Below are 15992 nucleotides of genomic sequence, written 5' to 3' on the forward strand. Positions count from 1 at the left end.
CATGTGGGAGTTCATTTGCTAAGCATGTTTTTTGAAGTTTGCATTATGGTTTGTGTGTGCTCCCATGCTTTCTCATTCCACATTTGTATTCTTAATGTGAACAGCGTGTTTCAGAAACTCTGAAACTTCTTGGTTTCGTCTGCCACAGGAAGGGTGCAGTATTTCACTTTCGCTACCCTTAAGTGAACTTAATTTCTACTGAAGAAAAAAATGCAGCTGCCTGATGTGATAAGGTTTAAACTTCATTTGAAGAAGTTCTTCTAAGTTAAGAGTTGCATTGCATACTTACATACAGATTGCTGACTGTATTCTATATTTAAAAGAGTGGGTGTGTTTCATTGTAGTATCTGGGCAAACATATCAAGATATTCCTGAGTGAATCACATCCCTGTGAGGCATAGAAAAGCACCCCTCTGAGGCAGGGAATTCTTGGAGGAAATAAAAGCCAGCAATCTCAAACCACTTTCACCAGCTTGGTTTTCACTCATTTCATTCTGATTTCATTTGGTGCACTCCTGCATTTAGTCTGCCCATCCATTCCAGGGTGACCTTCCCTACTACTCAGGGTTATATTGGCATCTGCTATTCCCTTAGAAATCCTGTTTGTGTGCTGAAGAGTTCTAGCCACCCTTGTTCTTCACCTAAAAGCATCTCCATATGTTTTGTTAACCCTAATGACTTTCTTGAAGATTAGGAGGGAGGAAACTTCAGAAATACTAAGGACAAGAGTGCCCTGTAGGTTCGTACAGTAAACTAAATAATGGTGTGGTTCTAAAAGCGTTTACTGCTTTTACTGCTGAAATTTTTCTGGTTGACTGTTGTACTGTTGCTCTTGCACCAGCACATCTCATTCCTGCATGACAGTAATCAGCTTCAAAATCCACTACTTCCTGTGTGCTTGCTTTTAGTTTGCCTACCTCTTTATATCTTTGTATCGCTAATGTTCCTTGGCAGCTTTTGGTGGTCAGTCTTCATCTTTCCTATCCAGAACAATCAGAACTACAGAACAGCACAGTCACCAGCACAGATTCTTGGGACTTCCACCGATTTATTCAAATTATTTGTTGGCTACCTTTAAGGAATAGCTGGTCAGGTTATTTGCCATGGCAGTGCCTGTTTAGGAGACCCCAGTTTCATTGTACCCTTTTGTGAAAAGTGTGTAATGTCTTTTGGAATTCCAGGTGGGCTGTAGCTGTGATTTCTTGCAGCGCTTGTGGAGCCTTTCAAAGAACAACAGCCTGAAATGTGGTTTTTCTTTTCAACAGCTGCATGGAATTATACGTGCCCAATAATTCTTTTCTTTGGAGAAATTTATATATTTTTCTGGTACAAATGTTGAACCTAGCTGATATATTGTTTCCTGAATGTCCCCTTGAGCCCTTTTCAGAAACTCCTTTATCTTTGGTCTTTCAGTGCTACAAGATTGAGGCTGTTTGAAGTGAGAATTCAGGAATGGCAGTTAGCAGCAAGTTTTTGATTCTTGAGTTCTTCAGAATTTGATTCTCACAGTCCATTATTTTTCACTTTACAAACTTGTTCTTTGCCACTAGAAGGGGATTGTGGTATGGGAGATCTCCAGACTTTTTCCTCAGTGCATAGGTCTAAAAACAGATGAGGAGAGGCAGGTTCTTCTGCTGGGTTTTCTCTCCTATGAGTCTTTGTGTTTGCACTGATTATCTTTTTTGGCCCCAGAGGAATCCAGTAACATGTCTTTTATTCCTTCTGTCATTTGAAAAAGGCTTATTGTTGTGCCCTTTCATTACTTAACTAGTTTTTCAAACTTAATTACTTTATCTTCTGTACTTACGTTACCAGCTAGAGGGTATGGCCACTTTTTTTTATTTGGCATCCCACTTGGGATAATCAGCATTATATCATTTTGTTTCAGATAATTTCCTTGACTTTACTATTTAGCTTTATTGTTTTTGTTGTTTTTTTTTTTTTTTTTTCTTAGTTTGCTTAGAGGGCTTCTGCCAGCGCCTTATAAAATGATGATCAGGAAATAATTATAGCAAATTGTTTTGACTAAATGCTTGTACAAAAGGACATACAAAAAGAAATGAGCCAGAATTGAACCACAAGTTTTAAAAATAAAATATTTTTGTTTTCATGTTTTATAATTCTGAATAGATGGAATTATTTTACTTTAACTAGATTTGAAATATATTTGATTTCTTTGGTATGCCTACAGTCTTAATAATCCTGTAAGCTAGATGGAAAAAATATATATATAATAATTTCATTGCTTGAGTCTTGCCTCTCCAAGTCTTGCCTCTTTAAGGAGCCTAACACTAGAGCTAGTGGAGGGGAATTCCTGGTTGGCTGTTAATAAGCACAATGTGTGAATTTCCTGAGGATGGAGCTAAGAGCATGGGTGCTGTTGGTAGGTATTCAGGAAGGCATTTGTGCACGTTCAACTTTCTGTATTCAGAAACGTGTGGTTTTGGCCACTACTCAATGAACATCTGTATGGGAACCGTTGATCATGTCCTGAACCTCTGATTGACCACTTTTATTACCTTCTAAGTAGGATTACCTACCTGGTAACCTGGGGGTGTTCAAGGAAAGGCTGGATGTTGTGTTGAGGGACATGGTTTAGTGGGAGCTATTGGGAATAGGTGAACGGTTGGACTGGATGATCTTGAAGGTCTTTTCCAACCTTGGTGATTCTATGATTCTATGGTTATCACGATGAAAAGATAATGAAAAATGCTCACCAATGTTGTAGGCTTGTAATAAACTGCACGAAGAGCAATCTCCAGGAAGAGATCTTTCCTCAGTGGCAGTCAGCTCTTAAATAGGCCTAGGAGAGGTGGAACCAGGCTCCATCCCTCCTGGCAGCGCAGGTGAATTGCCTTCACCTGTGCTCTGTGACTGACTCACTGCCCGCCTCAGGTGGTCAGTCAGAGGTTTGAGCCACAGTTCCCACACAATGTCTATGTTTCGTGTGGGTACATTCTTTACAATGCAGTAAAAAAATAAATAAAAATTATATTTTAATGAATGTTACATTTCTTAATTTTATAAGTGGTTTATTTTTGTCAAAAGTGTTGCATTAAATGTTACAAAATTGCAAATAGGTATTTCACACAGGGCCCTTGTCCTCCCTTGCAGTGTTCCAGATGCTGCTGCTGCTTCACAGTTCTTTTGTCATGCGCTGATGGGCCTAAATCGCTGTCTTGCCAAGTGAATGTTATCTTCAAAATAAAATGTTTATTAGAAATTAAAGCTTCCTAAATCCTTATAAGGACAAATAACTTAGAAGAATTATTTTGTCTTGGCTTCTTCCAAGTACTGAATTTGGGATCTATATTTTCCTTTCAACAGCTGTGAAAGCCTGCAACAGATATATCCGTTGTCCAGAAAGCCTCTCTGTAGAGAATTATGTTCTTAATTTTGCTGATTCTTTTGGTTCATTTATTCTTTAAATGACAGATAGTTTGAAATAGAAAACATAAAGGCAAATATGGCTTTCTACTACCTGGAGTAGAGTAATGGGATGCTATTATAGCATCCTGACTGCACACTGCTTCAGAATTAGTTGTGACTGTTCTGTGTTTCCCAGCACAGTGTTGTAGCTTTCTTGTTGCTTTGATCTGCCCCATCCACCTTTTTGTGGTGATTTCAAAGCTGGTGGAATGGTCAGGTGTGCTACCATCTCATCTACATGAGTCAGCGGTTCTGCCTCCTTATTGCTGCTTCAATCTGTGGTCAAGAAGTTCCTATATTTTCCTACTTTTTCATGCTCAGTTTTTGGATTGGCAAGGTGGCTTCCTGAATTTCATCCTGATTTCAGTCTTGCATATGTCTAGATTACTCCTGTTGTTAGCATTTTAGCTTTGAGTTTGCTGACTAGGAATGCAAACTGAAGCATACTTCATGAAAGTGAGCAAAATGTTTCTGACACTCCCCAGAAATAGTTTAGCTATAGTGGCATGTATCAAGCCAAGCTGTTACACAGGACGAAAATGACCTGCAGTATCACCAGTGTGTAACTGAAGCTTAAGTGGAAGTTGAGCACTGAAGCATGAGTGTAAAACAGAGAAGAAACTGATTGTGGAGATTTTGGATTCCCTTCCTGTTTTCTCCTTTTCCTCAGTACTGGTTAAGAGCATTCATATATTTGAGTTTTGGAAGGTTATTGCTTTTTTTTTTTGTCTTTTTTTTCTTTTTGTAAGAAGGACAGAAGTAATTGAGAACACAGCGAGAGGTAGTAATGTTTGTTTTAGAAGTGGATGTCTAAGTGTGAACTGATTTTAATTTCACAGTTTTAATTAAAATTCCTACAGGCTGAAAAGACTGATATTTAGGCGTGGGCAAAGCAATTTTTTTTCCAGTTCACCTTTTGACAAGTACGCAAGTTTTAGTTAAAACTATTTTTTAATAGGTAAGAATAGGAGTTCTCTTGGGAACTTGTTAATTTCAAAGCAGTGAATTATTATAAGCAGCTCAGAGAGCGTGACTTATATTTACGATTGTCTAATCCTTTCCACTGTGTGATCCTGTTTGCTCTTTCATGTTACTTTGCTAAATGTAAACCATTCTGTATTAGGTTTTCTTAGCTGTTTGCCTAAGATTTAATGAATTGTAGGAAGCTGAAGAATTAAATATTTTGCAACACTTGGAGTGTGTAGTAGGAGAAGTGAGTGGCCTTTTGACTTTATTTCAGATGTTAGCAATCTTACGGAATTAACTCCAATTTTTCTCATCTTTAAGAAGGAAATACAAATTTTCTGTGGATGGCCATTCTCATTATCAGGGCTACATTCTCAAGTTAATGTGCTTCCAACAAAAATACAGTGTAAGCTAAGTCGAGAACATTCTGAAGACTGGCTTGGCCTTTTGTATCTGGTCTTCTGGTGTAGGAAAGCAGCAAATACTGGGTAGTGTAGTGTCAGTTCACGTCTCGGGTCAGGGGAGTAAGAATAAGGCTATTACTGCATCTTTGGAAAAAAAAAAAATGTTGTGAAACAGCTTGTGTACCTTGTCTGTTTTGGTGCTTAGATATGAAGTTACAAAGCTTCAGAAAGAACTGAGAACTCAGGTGGAATTTGCTTAAATGTTTTTAATAATTAGCATATTTGTTTATTTGAGTTAAAACGGTGAATGAAGTGTATAAATCTGCTGTGGTAAGTGGCAAAATGGCTACATGCTCATTCTCACTGGGCTGAAAATTTTTGTTTTATGGAAAATAAAGTAAGATTCAGTAGGCAAGCGATGATGCATGTAATAAGTATTTGGTTAAGTGTCTGTACATTTTTCTTGAGGGTCATCAAGTGCACTATTACTTTTTTGCCCTAAAAAAGAAAACATGAGAGCTGTCACATTTGTATATTGCATATTTCCTTTGTAACTTCACCTATGGTTGTCTGCTGTATTTAGTGCTAATAACTACGTGTGCATTGGCCATTGCAAGGAAGAACCTGCTGTCTTTTAAGCTTTTTGGTTGTTAGATTGTATTTCATTGGGCCTTTCTATTTCTTAAATGAGGATTTATTTTCTGATCTGATACATATGTAAAATTAGATGAATATCAAAAGTGTTATTTCTTTATGAAAAGATACTGTGTTTTTATACTTTTTAGAACTGCAGAATGTATTTCTGATCACTTCATTGTTGTTTTTTTTCTGCAGTTGTACTCGCTGAATGATTATAAGCCACCCATTTCTAAAGCTAAAATGACACAGATCACCAAGGCAGCAATCAAGGCTATAAAGGTAAGGAACTGACTTGCTACTTCTAATTTCCTTTCCATTTCTTACCTCTCACAAAATACGTGAATAGCTTACAGAACGTGCTGCTGCAGGTTTTTCCCCTTTATCATGTGCACAGTTGCCAAATTATGATCAAGTGTGATCATAAGGGTCCCCAGGACCCTAACTAAAGACCAATCTTGCCACGAAGTAGAACCACATAATTGCCAAGTAGCAGCAAAGCAACAGAAAACAGCACTGAAAAATAATGGAGGGAAGAGTGCACAGTAGTAAGCATTGAAACAAACGCTTGGTGAAAGCTGGAGAGTTGAATAAAAAGCATAGAATAAAAGCAAGAAAGGCATGACATGGTCCTTATGCCTGCGTGCTTCTGCAGGGAAGGTAGATACATTTTCATCTGGTGACGTCTGCATTGGAGTTCTGTGTAACTCAGAGCAAATTGATGGTAGAGGAATGGAGTTTATTATGTTTATTAAATAAGAGAAGTCTACATAAATCAGAGTGCATGTGTTGCAGTGTTATGAAAATGCTAGAAATCCATACTGAACTTTACCCAAACTAATAATAAATCATAGAATCACAGAATTGGTCAGGTTGGAAAAGAGCTTAAAGATCATCAAGTCTAACTGCAACCTAACCATACTACTCTAACAACTCTGCTAAATGATATCAGAATCTTGGAAACCTTGAAATGGACAATGCTATATCTCTTTCAAGATTTTCATTATGTATTTTCACCCTTTAATAAACTGGGCCTCAAAGACATAAACCTGCTAAAGTTTTAAAAGTTGTATTTTCCAGTCTTTCCAGTTTTTCCAATATTATCTTGTAGCTACCAGTTTGGTACCTGAGCTTACAGCCTTGGGATATTTAATACAATAGTGGCATACCAAGAAATGAATGTAAGTTTAGTGAGTGGGAGCGATGTCTAGTATTAAATGGGCAGGTTTGTGGCCCTGCATGTGGCAGGGGGGTTGGAGATTCACGATTCTTGAGATCCCTTCCAACCCTGGCTGTTCTGTGATTCTTTGGTGTGTTTTATCACATAGAAATTGACACTTCTGTTGTTCTTAGAACTTAGACCGTATGCAGAGTGTATTGTATTCTAGAAATGCTAGAAAATGTTACTTTTATGTTACCACAGCTTGCTAGTCAAGGCAAAAGAGGATATAAAGTAACTACTGCATTTCCATACTCCCTTTGAGATGGGTGTTTCAGTGCATCTTAGGGGATACTGGGAAGTATTGATCATGCTTTATGCTTATCGTTTCAGTAACAAGGTTTAATTTTATAGAGCATTTATTAAGATGATGTGGAGCTATTGCAATTATATGTGAAATTAAAAAAAAAAAAAAACAAACACAAAAAACAACAACAACCAATAACAGAAAAAAACCTCACAAAAGAAACCAACAGGACTAAAGTATAAGTACTCAGTAAATGTTTTAAAGGTTTTCCTATTTGTATATTGTGTATTTAGATTATCAAAGTTAACATTTGGAAAATAAAATAGAGAGAAATGCTATTAATGTTGTGCTAACATCTGCAGTGAAGTGTGTTGAAATAACAGTATAATTCTCAAGGAGCAGTCACCTTCACTTACTAGATACAGACACTATTCTAAAAAAGATAAGTGCAATTAGCTTTTCCTGATGCTGTTAAATCTTCTGAGGAAGATAGCATATTTAGCTATGGATGTATTGCTGGTTGATCAACTGGAAGTTTCTGATTGTTGTTTTATTGTCAATGCTGCATGACTTGAGCAAGTATATGCATCACAGAATTTTCTCTGCTGTTGAAATACTGTCTTTGTTTTCTAGTTCTACAAGCATGTTGTGCAGAGTGTTGAGAAATTCATTCAAAAGGTAAGTCAGTAACAGATATGTTATCACACAGAGGAGCTTTCAGTGTTGTAGAGATTATTCGCTACAGTTGGGTTTTAGGTATACATATGAATTTCTGTTTCTACCCCAGAATATGTATTTCATTTTTCAGTTGCATTCAACTTCTGTTAGTAATCAGTAGATGATAACTGATCTGCTGAAAAACAAATACATTGTCCTCATTTTATATTTATGTAACATTTTGACTTCAATGACTGCAGATACTGTGTTGGAACTACTTCTGTGTGTGTTCATTTAATGTTAAAAGAAGCCTATGAATCTTCCAGCAAAATAAATGAAAGTAATCTAATGAGTGACGGTTGCTTTTGCTTTTCTACCAGGTTTTTGGCACAGTTTTTAAAATTAAAGATGACCACTTAACTTTTACTCTTTTCTAGAGTGAAATGTGGCATTTTTGTTTGTGCTTTATGCTGCTCTACATCTTTTAAAATAATGTGTCTTTAAAAAAGGTTTGTTGTTCATGTGCTGATTTTTACTAGCTAGACTCTAAAGAGGTTTTTTATTTTGTTAGTGGTAGCAAATGAAATTCAAGCTATATACATATTTGTGGAGTATATGTAACTGTGACAAATTGAACAGTAAGGGCTAGCGGCTTCTGTTTGAGACAGTTTTGCACTTTTCTAAAATCTAATAGATAGTGAACATTTTGAAAAATTAGATGGAGCTGTTTCTGTTTAGTCTGCCAGTAATGATTTGTGTTATTGTTGATGTATGAATATTATAAATTACTGTTATTTGTAGTGCAAACCAGAATACAAGGTGCCTGGTCTGTACGTCATTGATTCGATTGTGAGGCAGTCCCGGCATCAGTTTGGGCAAGAGAAGGATGTATTTGCTCCAAGATTCAGCAATAACATCATCAGCACTTTTCAGAACTTGTATCGTTGTCCTGGGGATGACAAGGTAAAACATTTAGTATAACTTCTTCTAATCAAAGCAGTTTCAATGTGTTTCCTTTAAAGAATAAAGATGTTGATCTCATATTTTGCTTACTAGAGTGGACCTTACTGAAGGCTTCTCCTTACACATTTGTATGTATTTCTTTAATTTTGGTTTTCTGAGCGCAGGGATGGGGGAAGATGCGTATAATTAGGCTAGTTAGTAATTCTAAATTATTTTTTTACTGAAGGATGTGTATCCTGTGTGTGTTATGTACAGCCTGTATATGTCAGGCCAGGTTCATGGGTTAGACATCTTTGATCTAACTATTCCTAGGGTTTGTAGTTTTGTAAATCCAAAGGCGCTTAAGTCTAAACAGATTGGAATTGCTGGTTAAATCTTTAGTAATTCATGATAACAAAAAATGTAATCATGACACAGATCTTCTCTTATCCTTTTTATCATTTTAGAGTAAAATTGTCAGAGTGCTAAACTTATGGCAGAAAAATAATGTGTTCAAGAGTGAAATTATTCAGCCTCTTTTGGATATGGCAGCAGGAATTCCTCCACCAGTTGTGACCCCCGTCTTGCCCAGCACTACTGCTGCTATGAGCAACAATACACCAGGTAAACAAAACCAGATTAAAATTGAATAAATTACATTCTATCGAAACCCTTCTGTCAGCTTTGGTACCTTGGCTGTTAAAGTGCTGGAAGGAAGAGAGAGAGAGAGAGAGAGAGAGAGAAAACAAACCCCAAAAAACCCGCCTCACTGGTTCCCTTTTATAAATCCAATGAAATCCAGAAAGGAATGTACTATAGCCAGCATTCAGATTAGGAAAATAGCAAAACCAAAACAAAGCTCATTATGTTTACTTTCCAACTGTGTATCTTAAGTAATTTCATATTGAGTAACAGTGCAGTAAGACCTACTTTTACACCTTAAAGGCAAAGAAGAAGATACTTGAAAGATACTTGACTGTTGAAAAGAGTACCCATCCGTTTCTTTTTGCTATCTTTAGTACTGAACATGCTGATTAGATAATGTCAGATGGGGATCTTTTACTTTTGCTGGTCAACAGGCAATAATTTTGAACAGAAAACCCCACATTGATAAAACAAGCTGCATCTACTAACATACCTCCTCCTCCCCCTCGTTTGGAGTAAGAGCCAAGTGGGCAAAAAGCTGCTTATAGAGTACATCTAAAGTTACCTAACGCTAACATTTTTATATGCCTTGATCCTCTTACGTGAATAGATGCTAGGGAGCTGGCTTTTCAACATTTTTCATGTTGTGGAGAATTTTTCCTTGAAGATTGGGATGTATGGGAAATTTTATTTATAAAATTATTTTTAGCACATATGGACCTGATTTTATTACTCACCTTTCACTGATCCTTTGCTGAAAATCAAGAAGGTAGATAATCTTATTTTTCAGTGGTGTCTACAAATATGCAGAAGTTCCTATTCTGTGACATAATGCATCTTCTACCTCAGTATTTTTTATTTTCATTAGTTTGATTACTTTAAAATGTTGAAATCACAGCTTTGCTGTAATGCTTTTTTTTTAATTTTGATGCAAATTTCCTGTTTAAGTGATAATCAGTTATGTTGTTGATAATCCGTTATGTTGATACGAAAATATCATGTTTTCACTTGATATTCATCAGCATATCTCTATTTTCGAGCTAAAAGCTCAAAGGGTATTTACAGGGATGAAGAGAGATTCTGGATTATGGAAGGAAAGCAATGATTAGATGATCACAAAGTTCTCAAAGAAATATTAGGAGGAGAACAAAAAAAAGACCAATTAAATGGGCAATCTTAAAGAATCTAATTGCTGTAGGCTGGAATTTTACTAGAAACCTCAAGGTTCCTTCTGAGTGTAAAGTGTAAACCTAGTAAATTTTTTATTAATTGATATTTCTGAATGGATTACTATTACCATTTGAAAGATATTGCTTCCACTGGGTGGTTTAGATTACTGTGTGAAACTGAATTGGGTTGCTTGACCTTCTTGTATTTTACATTTATCGGTGTTATTGTTAGTGGTTCCCTTAGGTCAATAATGGAAAGAACTGTGAACTACACTTACACAGCAAAGCTGCTACTTGAAAAATGCTGATGTGAATCTGTTTTATTTCTTTGTGTTCTGTATGTGTGTCAGAAAAATAGTTTTGCTCATGTTAATGAAGTGTTTCCTAGTTCTCAGTAACTGGTTTTAGTGTCCTAGGAAGGTTAGAGTTGCTTTATAATGTAATTTCTTGCAGTCCAGAAGTCATTGCTCTAGAAAATAAACAAGAATATTCACGTTTGATTTATCATTTCTTTTACAACGGTTTCCCCTCTCCCCCAACACTGTTTCTAAGTCTGTATGTTAAAATATTTTGGCATATTGGATTTTCTTTCTTTTAGGAACACCTGTGACTCCAGTTACTCCAGCCAATGTGGTGCAAAGTTTACCTGATCCTTGGGTATCTCAGATTGCTAATACAGATACGCTTGCTGCTGTTGCCCAGATTTTACAGAGTCCCCAAGGCCAACAGGTGAATATTCTGTAGGCATTTACACTGTACAGTCTTTGATACTCTATGTCTTTAAGGTGTTGTTGAAGGAATGCGGTTTTCATGGAAATCTCATGTCCAATTTTTTGTCCGGTATTCATATTAACTATCCAATGAGGTTATTCATCACAAGTAAGTTCCAGGTAAACCAAAATTTCCTGTTACCTTATATAACCAGCATTCTTTGTTCCTTAAAAAGATTCCAGAATGTGATTTCAGATAAGGTGACCTATAATACGTATAATTTCTTTTATATTTAGTATTGCAAACGACTAAATCCAAAGCAGCATTAAGTTTTCATGACTGCAGGTATGAAATAGAATGCCAGTTTAAGCATATTTCTCTGCTGGATGCTCTGAAGATGCTAAACATTGCACATAATTATGTGGTGGAAATGTTCTCATTCTGAAAGTGCATTCTTTATATTTCAGACAGCTAAATACGTTTTTATTTTTGCAGCATTCAAAAAAATCTTTGTTGAGAAGTGACTGGGTTTGTGTTCAGTTTCTAACTGCTCAACTCATTGATGTGGCTTGAAGCACAGCATGTGATGAACTGCTTGCCCTTGTAGCCCGAAGCTGAGCGCAGGCAGCTTTCTGTAAAAATGTTTCCATCCTCTGTCCATCTCTTCTTCATGTTCTCCAAGTCACTCCACTCGTCCTCCAAAGCTCCAAAATCCTTGATTTCATTCCAAGAGAGTGTTTTGTGGGCGAGAACACGTGTAGGTAAAATAAGAGTCTATAGGAGAGGACAGAGTAACAAAAGTGTGAACGGCAAGAATATGCAGCTAGAATGGTGACCACTCAGGATTTTCCCACTCAAGAGCTTCCATCTTTGCTTCTTCAGTTTGATTCCTTCCTACTCAGAGCATTGTACAGGGTGGATGTGCCGTATTTGCTCATCTTTTGTGGAACAACCAAGAAGGAGGTGGGAAGCTTTTCAGCTTTGTCTATTGCTATAGTTAGTGAAACTCTTAGTAAAGTAAAACAGTAACTGAAGCATTTCCAGAGGATTCTGTACTTAAGGAACAGGAAGTTATTTCATGTTATTAGAAGGTAGCCTCAAAACAATCTTGAAAAAAGATCGAGCATTTCTGATGCATTATGGTGAAGATGGTATAATGAACTTACAGAGTTTCTTGTCAACCCTACTAAAAAGAGAGCAATTGAAGTCTTAATATCTTAGCGTTGAACCTTATGAGCAGGTGGAACAAGAACTTAAAGATAATTGGGCATTTATGTCAGCAGAGTTTGAACTACCTGGATTTGCTCAACCCTTTTCCAGGGATAACCAAAGATTAGTCTGTAAGGGTCTACCGTATGGAAGATCAAAAGACTGTTTTTCTAGTTTTGAGGTACTTCAGGAGGTCTTCTTTCCTTAAAGATTGTACCTTTTCTTTTTTCATTAAGATATATTTGTACAGTTTAATGGGTGTGTCTCTGTTCAACAGATGAACAGATCTGCACATGATAAAGTTAGCCTTTCATTTCCTTCACGGAACAACTGCTTTAAAAAAAAAAAAACTATAGTAAGTTGGGACAGGGAAAACATGACACACTGTAGACAATTGACAATAGACAATATTCTTTTTGGTACGTTAGTTCTAAAAAATCTTTATGGGAGATGCATTATTTTACTTTGTTTTCCTTCTCTAGATTTGAAGGAGACAACTCATAGGGTATCCTAATAAACTCTGATAAAATCTTTGGGTCCACTCTGGAACATTCACTACAGTTCCAAGTATTCCTCCTCTGATGATCTGTAGTATTGTTTCCAGTATAATCCAGTTCTCTTCTGGATTGCAGAATGTGGTTCTTTAAAAACCAACAAACAAAAAATAACGTATACTTTTAGCCATGGTTTTTTTTTTTGTTTGTTTGTTTTGTTTTTAAATGAGAAAAGCAGATTCAGCGCTTGGTTGTACAGTTCTTTGCCAGACTGGATGGAGGAGTTTGGAGTTATTACTGGGCAGTTGTTGTCCCGGAGCTGCAGCTTGTGGTTCCACAGTGCATTAACTGCTATAGGAGCATTTTATCTAAAGATAGAGCTATACATAACGCCAATGTAGAAAGTTAAGTTTTATTGCTAATTCTTGATTAATTTGCTTCTCATGATTTGGTTCACATAGCATGGCAGTTACATTCTTTAAGTGCAGCCCTGAGTTTCAGCATGAGATTTTCCTCAAGACTTACAGAAAGATACAAGCAGAAATTCTTAATGAAGGCTTAAAGTGCATCTAGCAACAGTGCAGTTATTTGCTCTACACAAGTGGTATTACAGGATACAAATTTTCCTAATATAGATGGGTCCTCAGGAAGCTGGAGTGGGCTAACAGATTTTTTTCAGGTCAGAAGGAATCAAACTGGAGAAGCAGAAGAGAGGGAAACGTAGAAAACAGGAAATCCTGAGTGGTGACTGGTCATCATGCAACCTCTCAGAGCAAGTTAGGAGGAAGAAGCATCTGCATGTCTTATCAGCCACTGAAAACAAATTGGCCTGTAAGTGGGAACATAATTTGCCATAAATGAAAACGGATTAAAATAAATTAATAGTCATAGGTTAGACAATACTACATTCATGAGGTTTTTTCCTAGTTGGAAGAGGAAAAGGCTGTTTTTAAAAATACATCTTGTTTAATGTAGTTGTCTTTTCTCTTTTAGCTTCAACAGTTGATACAGACACTGCAGATACAGCAGCAGAAACCTCAGCCTTCACTACTTCAAGCCCTGGATGCTGGTCTTGTCGTTCAGTTACAGGCCCTAACTGCACAACTTACAGCTGCAGCTGCTGCTGCCAATACACTTAATCCGTTGGAACAGAGTGTCTCTTTTAATAAGGTAGAAGTAGAGTAATGGAAATTTTTATTGTTAAAATACATCTAAGTAAGAAAGTCATCTGTTGGATTTCACTGTATGGCTGTAGAGGTATTAAAAATACATAAATATGTGATAGTGCTCTATCTTGAAAATTAAAAAAATGCATGGGGAGAGTAGTATAAATTCAAATTCATAGCTTGAATGAGTTTAAAGCTAAATGGCATTTATATGAATATGAATTTGAATTTAAGAAGTTAAGACGTTGTTCTGTGTTTTTCTTAACTCTTTGAAGCACAGTGGTGAGGAGGATTGACCATGTTTTGTGTTCTTCCCTACCTGAATTTATTATCTAATGCATGAAATGATTTCCTACAGAGCAGTGAAAGAGAAACATATAAAAATTTATATACCTAGTTTTCCAAGAAGAGTAAAAGGAGATTGTATTTGTTGTTTTCTTACATTATGAAGGCCTAAAAACCTTCTCACCCACAAAGTGAGATGAGTTAAGGAATAATAATTTTAGTTAAAGCTAGTCATGGGACATTTTTTAAAGGATATCAAAATGTAGTAACAAACAAAACCTTGAAGTGAAAAAAGTTGTGTGTGCTGCTGTTTATGTGTCTCTTAAATATACTTGGATTTAAAAAAAAAAGAAGATAAAAAATGAATAGGGTTGAATGCCAGGGATCAATAACCATGCTGGCAATTGCAATTGCTATAGGTAGTAGTAATAGTTAACATTGCATCATAGTAGTATGTCAGTAGAATTTAAAAAAACAAAAACAAAAACTTCTCACAAATTAAAAAAAATAGTAGGTGAAAATATTGTTAGAGATACCTTTCTGATATTTTGTTCGTTTTGACACTTGTACAATGAACAGCAATGCTAGATTGTTTACAGCTCTGGAGTATAAGTCATATAGTTGCTTAATCTCTGGGGCTCCAGTCCTTATAAGAAAGTAAGTTATTAACAAATATAACAATGGGAATTACAAATCAACTTCAGTAAGTGAAAATTGTGTGTTGATAATTCTGTATCAAAAGAAAATGAATAAGAACCAGTTAATATACATACATTGACTTCTCAAAAAACCTACTTTAACAGAATCCTTTATAAAGAGACTGGAAAGAAGGTAAATAAGTTGATCAATTAAAATATGTGATGGGAGATGCAAAATGTATAGTAAGTTATCTAGAGCAAGGAGACAGAAAAATCTATTGTCTCAGATTTGTCTTACAAAGACGAAGAAGGACTTTAAGAAATCTGATGTGTATCAGGCAGCAGATGGTCAAAGTTGATCACTCCTACCTAGCACCACAGAATTAGACAACGGTTAAGGTCCAAAGGGATTTCTGGAGGTCTTTTAGTCCTGCTCAAGCAGGGGATCACAGAGTCCAGGACCACATCCAGACAGATTTTGAAAATCTCCAAAGAGACAACTGCACAGCCTCTTGGGGCAACCTGTACCAGTTGCTCTGTCGCCTACACTGTATAGAACTGCTTCCTGATGTTTAGACAGAACCTTCTGTAATCCAGTTTGTGACCAATTGTCTCTTGTTTGCCTACTGGGCATCCACCTACATTTGGAAAAAATGAACTGAAGAAGTGGTGCACATTTTTGGTTTTCAGAACAGTTGAAAGCTACTTTATATAACATAATCAGAATTTCTCTTCAGCGCTCAGCAAGAGTTGTACCTTCTAGTAGGTATTTTTAAAAAAAAAAAAAAAAAAAAAGAGATTAGAGGAGGTCCCTAACAACTGGAAAAGTTGCATCCTTCGAAGCAGGCTAGAAGATCACCCAAGAAAACTACAAACCGGTTAGCCTCGCTTAGCTCTGTGGAGCTAGTACTTCTGGAAGACAGTTTTGGGTGTGCAAAAGACAAATTGATTGGAAACAGCCAGCATGGATTTACCAAGGGCTAATCACACCTGACTGACCTGGTTTCCTCTGATGATGGATAGACTGCTTTTGAGGTTGAGAGGAGAATAGTGAATACAATTACTCTGACTTGAACACAGAATTTGATATCCTCTTGCACAATGTTTTGTGTCCAACTGAATACATTATAATCTCTTCAGGTGGACATCCAGATAGGTAAAACAATTATATGCAT

General features: G+C 36.4%; 1 protein-coding gene across 2 annotated transcripts in view; it reads left to right on the forward strand.

Moving 5' to 3' along the window:
* Window positions 1–15992, forward strand: part of SCAF8 (SR-related CTD associated factor 8) — a gene marked incomplete at both ends in the record, with an annotated part of 47913 nt that overhangs the window by 15973 nt on the left and 15948 nt on the right. For both annotated transcript variants that reach the window (XM_079532813.1, XM_079532814.1), the window contains 6 exons: window positions 5634–5717; window positions 7535–7579; window positions 8360–8521; window positions 8968–9124; window positions 10913–11043; window positions 13722–13898. In XM_079532813.1, coding sequence (XP_079388939.1) covers window positions 5634–5717; window positions 7535–7579; window positions 8360–8521; window positions 8968–9124; window positions 10913–11043; window positions 13722–13898 — 756 coding nt within the window. The remainder of the gene's footprint in view (window positions 1–5633; window positions 5718–7534; window positions 7580–8359; window positions 8522–8967; window positions 9125–10912; window positions 11044–13721; window positions 13899–15992) is intronic.

The sequence above is a fragment of the Tetrao urogallus genome, assembly GCF_951394365.1.
Source record: "Tetrao urogallus genome assembly, chromosome: 2".
Lineage (NCBI taxonomy): Eukaryota > Metazoa > Chordata > Aves > Galliformes > Phasianidae > Tetrao > Tetrao urogallus.